At 43.7% G+C, this 9477-nt stretch overlaps 1 protein-coding gene across 1 annotated transcript; it reads left to right on the forward strand.

The window, feature by feature from the left end:
- Nucleotides 1–341: 341 nt before the first annotated feature.
- LOC103583336 (sulfide:quinone oxidoreductase, mitochondrial-like) lies at nt 342–8580 on the forward strand (the record flags this gene model as incomplete). The annotated part of the gene is made up of 3 exons (XM_008564678.1): nt 342–575; nt 2933–3103; nt 8527–8580. Coding segments are annotated over exons 1-3 (459 nt in total), but the record flags the coding sequence as incomplete, so codon positions are not given.
- Between the last annotated feature and the right edge of the window lie 897 nt (nt 8581–9477).

Consider the following 9477-nt stretch of genomic DNA (forward strand, 5'->3'; position numbering starts at 1 on the left):
GAACTTACGGATAGATGAGAAAGGGGACATAGGTTATTAGGAAGAACTTAAAGCGTGGGAACCCTGGTTCAAACAAAGTCCTAGATAGCCTGAAAATAGGAGGGAAGGAAGAAATGTCAAGCTGAGCCAGTTGTTAGCTAACAATGGAGAGCTCTAAGGAAACCTTGGGACCACAGCCAGAGGAGAGAGTGCTCTCGATGGGGGCTGGTGGGTAGCAGCTGGGGCTGCCCAAATGCCAGCCTCCCTGTCCTCCCTGCAAGAAAATGCTTCAGTCCTATAGTGGTCTCTTCCTTGGCACTCACAGCCTTGTCTGTTCCCTTCCAGCCTGATCCAGACTGAAGATGGCCCCGCTGGCTGCCGTGGTGCCCAGCCCCCACACCCGGCTCTTGGCCCGCTTCCTCAGGCTGGGCACCCAGCAGGTCGGCCCCCTGCAGCTGCACACGGGGGCCAGCTGTGCCGCCAAGAGCCACTATGAGGTGCTGGTGCTGGGTGGGGGCAGCGGTGGGGTAACCATGGCCGCCCGCATGAAGAGGAGAGTGGGTGCAGAGAATGTGGCCATTGTTGAGCCCAGTGAGGTAAGTCTCTTTTGAGTGCATGAGTACGTGTGTGTGTGTGTGTTGGGGGCTGGGATAGGCATGACCATCAGGCACTGGGCCTTCATGTCTCCAGGTCAGTGCTTCTCCTTCTGGGCAAAAAACATAGCCCATCCAGAAGGACTGGGAGAAAGTGGAGGGAGGGATAGGAGGAGGACTTTTTGTGTTTTCCTCTGTATTAGTTTCTTAGGGCTGCCATAACTAATTACTACAGACTGGGTGGCTTCAAACAATAGCCATTTATTCTCTCTCAGTTCTGGAGGCTAGAAGTCCGAACCCAACCCATCGACAGGGCAACGCTCCCTCTGAAGCCTGGGTGGTGAGGATGGGCAGGGGAATTTGTCCCATGCCTCTCTCCCAGCTTCTGGTGGTGCTGGCAGTGCTTGCCACTCTGTGGCTTGCAGCTACATCATTCCATTCTCTGCCTCCATCTGCACATGTTTTCTCTGTGTATCTCTATGTCCCCCTGTCTTCACATGGCCTTCTTATGAAGACACCAGTCATTGGATTTAGGACACACCCTACTCAGGTATGACCTCATCTTGACTTGATTACATCTGCAAAGACCCTATTTCTAAATAAGTCACATTCACAGGTGCTGGGGATAGAACTTCAACATACCTTTTATAGAGACACAGTTCAATCCATGATAGCTGTGTGTCCAGAGGAAATCAATGGTCACTGCACTTTCCTATCTCTGTTCCAGTCTGAGAAGGGATGATGAGTTGGAGGGCCAGGGGGCCTCTGCAAAGCTGTTGGTGGCCTTGAGAAATTTAAGTGCAAGGGGATGATAAGCAGATTATAAGGAAGGAAAGGTAGCTGATACTAGGAGGGTAGATTAAGTCACTGTTTCATAAAAACCTTTAGGATTTCCCAAAAGCTTCAAAAAAATATTCAAGATTTTTTGGTGGTTTGCCTAATGCTTCCCAAGGAACTAGGTGTTCACCAGTTGGGAGCTGTATCCTTGGGAGGGAAAAGCAAAATTGATCCGGTGCCTGTTTTGGGGGGGGAGGTGGGATGAGAAAGGCATATTTCCTTTCAAGATGTCTCCCCAGTAGAGAATGAGGCTACCCAGGGCCGTGATCTGAGAGGAAACTAGGTGGTGCTATCACTTTTCTTCTTAAAGTGGCTTCTCTTCAATTCAGCGACACTACTTTAAAGGACAACGATCTGAGAGTGGTACCGGGTGGCTATTCTCTCTGGCATATGTTGTGTTGTACCTAACCTATGGGCAGGTCTCGCAGTGAGGCTTCTCTCTATACTGAGACTGGACACAGGTCAGGAGGCCAGAATCACATCTGTCCTGCCCCCACGTCTCTTGAAGGAGCTGCCAGTGGCTCAGGCTTTTAGCACCTTCCCCGCCTGGTTTAGTGATTGCTGGAGCTGATGTTTGTTGTTAAAAACAATCTGAGCTTGTATTTTTGTTCCTCTTCCTGTTCAAGATGGACTTAAAATTGATGAGCTCTCACAACTGGAGGCTTCTGCCCTCCTGCTCTTTGATCACATCCACCATTGGTTGTAGGGAGATTGCAAGGCCATTCCTGGTGTCCTCTTCATCTCTGTGTGGGTTTCGGGAGTTCTGGCCAGCGAGTTTGAGGCATTTTGACAACATCAAGAGCTCTTGGTCCCCTAGTCCACTTCATTAGTGAATTGGAATTTTCAGAGGTCATCAATCAATCTGCCCTTTGACCCTGAGTCTAGAACTTTAACAACTATTTCAGATCAAGAGTGAAACATCTGAAGCAAGAGAACTGCAAAAATAGTGAAAGTTTGGACATGCGTTGCATTACGGGTAGAGTTTGGTGCCTTCTGGCTTTGGGTGTAAAACCTCTGAGAAATGAGAATAGTGTCTGCAGTCCTTCACCGGCTTGAAAAACACGGTCAGAAGTTACTGAAGTTTCGAGGATCCACAGAAGTTGCTGTAAACTTTCCACACTTACCACTGTCTCTGCATACTTCGGAGGAATCGTATTTAGGCTGTCAGGCTTAATTTTTTTTTATATCTATGCACATAAGTGTATCCATAATGCACACAATATATAAAACACGTACACATTAAACACCAAATTACCTTTCAGCAATAAATTATACAGCAGTCACTAAACATAGTGTATGGATTTTTCTGATGATCTTAGAAAAATTCTTGTGTTGGGTCACTGTCCTTCATAGACTAACATGATAGGAGACATCAGCGGTGGAAATTAACCTTCTGGAGACTTTTCTGTGTGATGCTGCAAGGGTCAGGAGGGAGTAACTGAGAATCTAGCTCATGTGCCTTTAGCTATGACCCTTTGATCAGCCTCAAGTTGAAATGACTCTCCAAATACTTTGTTTCTCAGAGACATTTCTACCAGCCCATCTGGACGCTGGTGGGTGCTGGTGCCAAACAGTTATCCTCGTCTGGTCGTCCCACAGCAAGTGTGGTTCCATCTGGCGTAGAATGGGTCAAAGCTAGAGTGGCTGAGCTGAACCCAGACAAGAACTGCATCCACACAGACAATGGCAAGGAGGTAATTATCAGTGGCCTTTGGATTTTTATTTTGTTAATCTGAGGGTTTGTATTAATGCACAGTCATTCACAATATGGTCAGCTTCAGACAAGTATTTGTTGAACACCCACTGTGTACCCTATTGCTTAGTGTAGTATCCTGCATCTGAATGTTTATTGAACAAATGCTATTGCTACACATTAAAAGAGCAGGCACCGCCTTCCTTCTCTTTTCTTTGAAGCAGCCAGCTCTTCTACTTGACACCTGGCTTCTCAGAGGAATGGATGTTGGAAAACATCCATCCTAGTCGCACTAGGGTGCTCTCTGCCAGTAGGGGAATCCTGTGACTGAGGTTTGTGCGGGGCTAAGGAGAATTGTTGCTGCCAGAGCTTGAGGCTCACAATGGCTCAGCACTGTTTAGCAGTCTCCTCGAATCACCACCAGCCATGGATCAAAACTTTTCAGCAACTGCTGCCCCCATGTATGACTGAGGGGATGAGAGCAGGTTGGTGAGATGGCAGGCTCAGCAGCCATCTGCAGATTCATGTCCCCTCATCTGCTGCTGAGCCCAGGACCCTGGTAGGCAGTGCAGCCACCATGCTTTGCTCCAGGTTCCAGTTGTTTTTGGGCCCCCAGGGTATTATTGGCCATAATACTTGCCCCTTCTTCCCTAAAACTGGGGACTCTGGCATTTCCACAGAACTGTGTAATCTGAGAGTTGGTGGAGATCTGAAAGGTTTTCAAGTCTAAGCTCCCCCTCTAAGTACGGATTCACCTGCTATAGGCATTCTTAAGCTTCCCTCAGATCATAGATCATTCTGAGCACCTGATAAAAGCCCTCTTTAGAAACATGCCCGTATATACCAAATTTTGTATTTAATTTCAGTGACTTCAGAGATTCTTTAGAGCCTTTCCCTGAATCCTGATCAAGTACCTGCCTTACAGCATTCATGATCCTTGGCTCTTTGGCCTCCATTCACTCATTCACTAATTCATTCATTTCTTTCTTTTGCAAATATTTATTAAGCATCTACTATAAGCTAGGTACAGTTTTAGGCATTATGGATAAGCAAGTGAACAAAAACAGGCAAAAACCCTTACCACCCTGGATTTTATATTCTAGTAGGGGAGGACTTACAGTAAATAATAGACATAATAAGTAAATTATATAGTAGTTTAGAATGTGATGAGTATTAATGAGAAAAATAGAGTTAATTGGGATGGGGCACATGGAAGTAGGGGGTTGAGTTTAAAATGGGTTGGTATTTATATAGCTCATGGCCAAGGAGTTCTCTGACAAGTTAGCCCTCTTCATTTTTGTAGACAGGCAGGTTATATGAAAGTTCTGCCTTTGTTCAGTCAGAACCACCTTCCTGTAACTTCTTTCTTGTCCTTTCTTGGGCCCCCAGGGTGTTATTGATCGTGCACCCTTAACACCTTTCTTAATACTTCTCTTGTTCCTTGTTCCATCCTGTAGTGTGAGAAAGAATGTCCTCTCTCTATTCTGTGGAGAAACTATTCAGCTATTTAAGATGCTCTTATATTTTGCCATTTCCACTTCCATGTGTAAGTTTTCTCTTCAGGTAGACTTGTGCCCTGTCCTCATGTCCCTCAACACTTCCTCATGTTTCACAGTTTCCAGTCCCCCCAGTCTCTTCTTTACTGGGCTTTGGACATCATCTAGCTTGTTAGTGCCCCCACGAATGAGGTGCCTGGAGGAGAAGAGAACTCTACAGATCAGCCCAGAGCAGAGTGGGACCATCTTTCCCACGATCTGATGCAGCCTTAGCTAGCATTTGCCCTTTTAGTGACAGTTACCACAGTGCTGATTCATGCTGGGCTTGAGATCAGGTCAAACCTCTGGGTCCTTTTCACATGACCCCTGTCAAGTCAGATTTCCCCTATCCTGGAAGAGTGCAGTTATTTATTTTACCTAAAGGCAGTAATGAATATATATTCATATAAATATAAGTAAATGCATATATATATTTATTTATTTTAATTAAAAAATTTTAAAAAGCTATATATTATTTTCCCCCATTGATGGTTCAGAACTTTATTTTCTTTGGTGTGTCCAGGAGACCAGACTGAATTACACACAACATGTTCTCAATTCACAAGATAGAGCTTGGTGCTTCTTAACCTTGTCAGTCCTCTGCCAGTTTACAGAGCCAGGAGGCCTGTCTAATATAACCCACTGCACCCCTTTGGGACAGCAGGGCCTGCCTCACTGATTAGACCCCTTTGAGTTACAGGACTAGCTCAGGGCCCTCTGTGGCTGGGTTTGTGCTTGTCTTAAGGATCATAAACTTGTCTCACCTCTTGAGAAAGAGAAGCGCTAGTAGATGTCCTCACTGCTGAGCCTCACTCATTACTCCTAAGGCCTAGACACTTAGGGAATCTGTAGTGTCTTGTTTTAGGGTTGGGGAAAAAGTTGGTGGAATCTGGTGGAACTTTCTCCCAAGATTTTATTAGGCAAAAGTATTCCATAGCCAGGCATCGGAAATCAGCACATAACATCTCATGCGAGATTATTACCTTGTTGGTTTTTGGTCAGCTTCCCAACCTGTCTGGATCTTTTGGATTTATGATTCTGTCACCCAATTAGCAATTTTTCTTAACTGTTATTCACAGATGGCTTCATTTAAGTTCAAGGTTTTAATTCTGTAACTTATCCCTAGAGAGCTTTGTTAGATTATATAAATTAATCAACATACTTTAGCAAATATTATTCCACTTATGAAACAATTACATTCTTAGTTTATACTTTCCTATCTTATTCACAGGATGAAAGACTGACTTGAAGGCACTGCTGAAACCCAAACTCAGTGTGTCTCTGACTCTTCCCTGACCCAGGGTCTATTTGTCTGGAACGTGTCCCACAAGCCTGGTGTGAACTGGCTCTTGCTACTTGTCCAGACTTAACCTGGTTCTATTCTCTCTCTTGTTCCTGCTCTGGCCTCTCATTCCCTCAAATGCCTCAGCTTCTTTCTTACCCCAGGACATTTGTACGTACTGCTCACACCTTACACCTAGCTAACTCCTACTCACCTTTAGCTTAGAGATGATCTTTATGGGCAAGACTTCCTTGACCTACCAGGCTAGGTTAGTTCCCCCTTGGTATGCTATCACAGCAATCTGTGATTTGTAATTACTCGTGTGATTATCTGGTAATGCCTGCCTTACTCACTAGCCTGAGTTTCTGGAGGTCAGGAACTGTGTCTTTCTTGTTCATCTCTGTGTGCCCAGGAGCTAGCATAATATCTGGCACATACAAGGTGCTTTGTAAATATTTGTGAGCAAATTGTGTCTCAGTTTCTAAATATGTAAAATGGAAATAATAACATCTTTCTACTTCACTGGACTGTTGTGAGCAGTAAATGAATCAAAACATATAAGGTACTTAGAACAGTGTTGCACAGAGTGAATGCTCAAGAAATATTGCTGTTATTATTTTTCAAAAGAATACCCGAAAAAAAGGAAAAAGAAATATATTGAGTATCCACCATGTGCCAGCATAGTTCTTGACTGCTGACTGAAAGCAGGCTTGTCATCTGAGCCCATGTGGGTGCTCTTCTTTTTCTAAATTACTATGAGACATCCATGTAGTAGATGGGCCTGGGATTTTGCAAGGAATTAGCCTATTTACTAAGTTGTCAGTGTTAGAATTCACCTCCCCTACCCCCTGTATAAAATGAGAATACTTGCCCATATTCAGCCTTTTGATGAGGTCTGCACTGTTCTCTGTAATTGCTCAAAAGTCTTGTCTATACGTTTTTGCAGTTTCTTAGGGTTTAGAACATATGGCCTGCAAACTTGAACTCATTCAAAAGACTTGAGGCTTTCTTTTTGTTCTCTTGCTGTCTGGAGTTTATTCTTCCATAATGATTTTTTTCCCCATAATATTAAGGTTGTCTGTTCGTAGTCTTTAGAATTTATATTATGCTTTAATAAAGCCATCAAGGCATACACAAGCTGAAAGTTATTGTTGACAGTATTCATGTGTTTCACCTGTAGATCATCACCTCCAGACCCCATGCTATGTCTTACCTCACATACCCCAATGACTCAACATGGTTCACTCAGTCATTTAATGGGCCTTCTTTCCTACAGAACAAGAAATTTCAAGGTACCAGCTCTCAATGAATAGGCAAAGCATACAGATGAAGATGCGTATATTATCTATCCAATTGATAAATTGTATTTTTCACAAGCAACTGAAATCATCCATCCATCTACCCATCTATCCATCCAACAAACACTGAGTTCCTCACTTTAGTGACGGTGCTACATTCCAGGAATATAAAGAATAAGACATAACCTTTATCCTCCAGGAGTGTTCCATGTAGTGGGGAGGACATGACTCCAATATAACATGTGCTATAAAGTGTCATGCACAGTGTGCTGAGGGAGTTCTGGGAGGGGCCCATGGAGGGTCACTGAGTCAGAGGCAGGCCCTACTGTGGAGATGATTTTGGAGCTGAGTCTCCTGGACTCTAGGGCAGGACATCTTCATCAACTTGCTCCCCTTGGCTCCCCCAATGGAGCCACACACTCTGAAGTCTTGGAGTCTTCTTTCTCCAGCTGTGATTTGCTCAGCTTGCTGGCTCTGCTTCTCCATTTAGTATGGGATCGTGGTAACCACCACCTGTTTCTCCTCTCTGGGCTCCTGAGTCTCATTGCAATCATTCTCCATCTCCAGTTTTCTAGCAAGTTCTTGTGCTCTACGTCCTTCTTGCATATACTGTATAACCTTGACTTGTCTTCTTCCTGATCCTAAACCCCCGCTTCCATCACAAAATGTACGGATACTTTGTGTTCAGTGTGAATAATCACAATACCCATATATGAAGAGAGGACTTTTTCATCCCATACAGATGATTAACTAAGATTAAGTATACTGTATCACATCCTTTTCAATGACCCTCAAAGTGCAGTTTCCCAATTATGACATTGATCTAATCCATATGACAGGTCAGGTTTGCTTGGGATTCACACATTACCCCATAGATTTTAAAGAAACTTGATTGTCTTATAAGATTAGGAAGACATGCTCCACCCCTCAATATGAAAAAGTGTTAACACAAGCATGGCACAAATAATTGTGGCCTCTCTATGATCGTTCTCCATTGAGTAGAAATACAGGAGTCCCAAGCTTTAAGGGACCAGGCATGTTACACAATAATGAGGCAGTGAGGTGTGAGGCAATGGGGAACAGTGGGCATGGTGGCGAAATGGAGTGTGTGTTCCTCCTGCTGCCTGCCCACCACCCTCCGCCCCTGGACATTCACGTGACAAAACCACCCTCCAGGCCCCTGCAGACATTCTCATGACAAAATGGAAACATAGTGCTGACCACAGGCATCGGGGGCCTGAGTCAGCCCGTGGGCTGCTGCCTTTTGGGTCCTGCTCTATAATAACAATAACATCTTTTTGTTTTGCAGATCTCCTACAAATACCTTATTATTGCTCTTGGAATACAGCTGGACTATGAGAAGGTACTGTTTTAAACTGTTTCTGTTATACTGGCCTGTTTATGCCAAGTCCAAACACTGCATTTAGTTGCTTTATATTCATTTTTACAAGAAAGAGGTTCTAAGAAATTCTCTTCTAGTTTTACTTCTCAGCAGTCCTTTTATGGCTTTAAGAAAGAGTCTTCTCTAAAATTCTGTCAATGGTAACAATATATTCTAGCTTTAAGCTTTAATCAGAGTTCAGCATGTGCATAATTTAATGGTAATCCTTGCAAAACAGCAGCCTTTTCCACACTCATAAGAAACCTGCTTTTCTTTGTGGGACTGAGTTGGCTCTATTGAAGATTAAAATTTCCTTTGGAAGTAAGATTTAGATTATGAATTCTTAAGCAGACTTCTGGGGTAGAACACCAGCAATTGGTTCATCAGACTCTGGAAGGACATCTGGGTTTTATTGTGTAGAGGCTAGTTTTTTTTTGGTATAAAGTGACTGACACAATATAAATGCCACCCTAGAAGTTCCTTAGATCTCCCTTTACAGTGAGATAGGGAGTCAGATGCTATCTGATAGTTATAAGATTCAAATTTATTTTTGTAAAACATAATGGAGTAAGTCAGTTAGTACTATGATTTCCAGAAGCTTGTTGGGGACTGTGGATAAATAGTTGGAGCACATAAAACATAGTGCTAACCAGGTCACAAGCTGCAGGAATGTGATCTGGGCAAGGGCCTTATCTGAGTTGGCCAGTAAGGGTCTTTGAAGTGTGTTTCTGCATAAAAAATCTGAATCATGACATATATAGGGTAAGGGTAGTGAAAATGTCTTGGGAGGTGTGTGTGAAGATTCAGAGAAGCCATGAATCAGTGTAACTGTCATGAGATGATTTTGGGTCTTGGTGCCATGGGTTATTAGTCTCATAT

Source organism: Galeopterus variegatus, unplaced genomic scaffold (genome assembly GCF_000696425.1).
Source record: "Galeopterus variegatus unplaced genomic scaffold, G_variegatus-3.0.2 Scaffold21818, whole genome shotgun sequence".
Classification (NCBI taxonomy): Eukaryota; Metazoa; Chordata; class Mammalia; order Dermoptera; family Cynocephalidae; genus Galeopterus; species Galeopterus variegatus.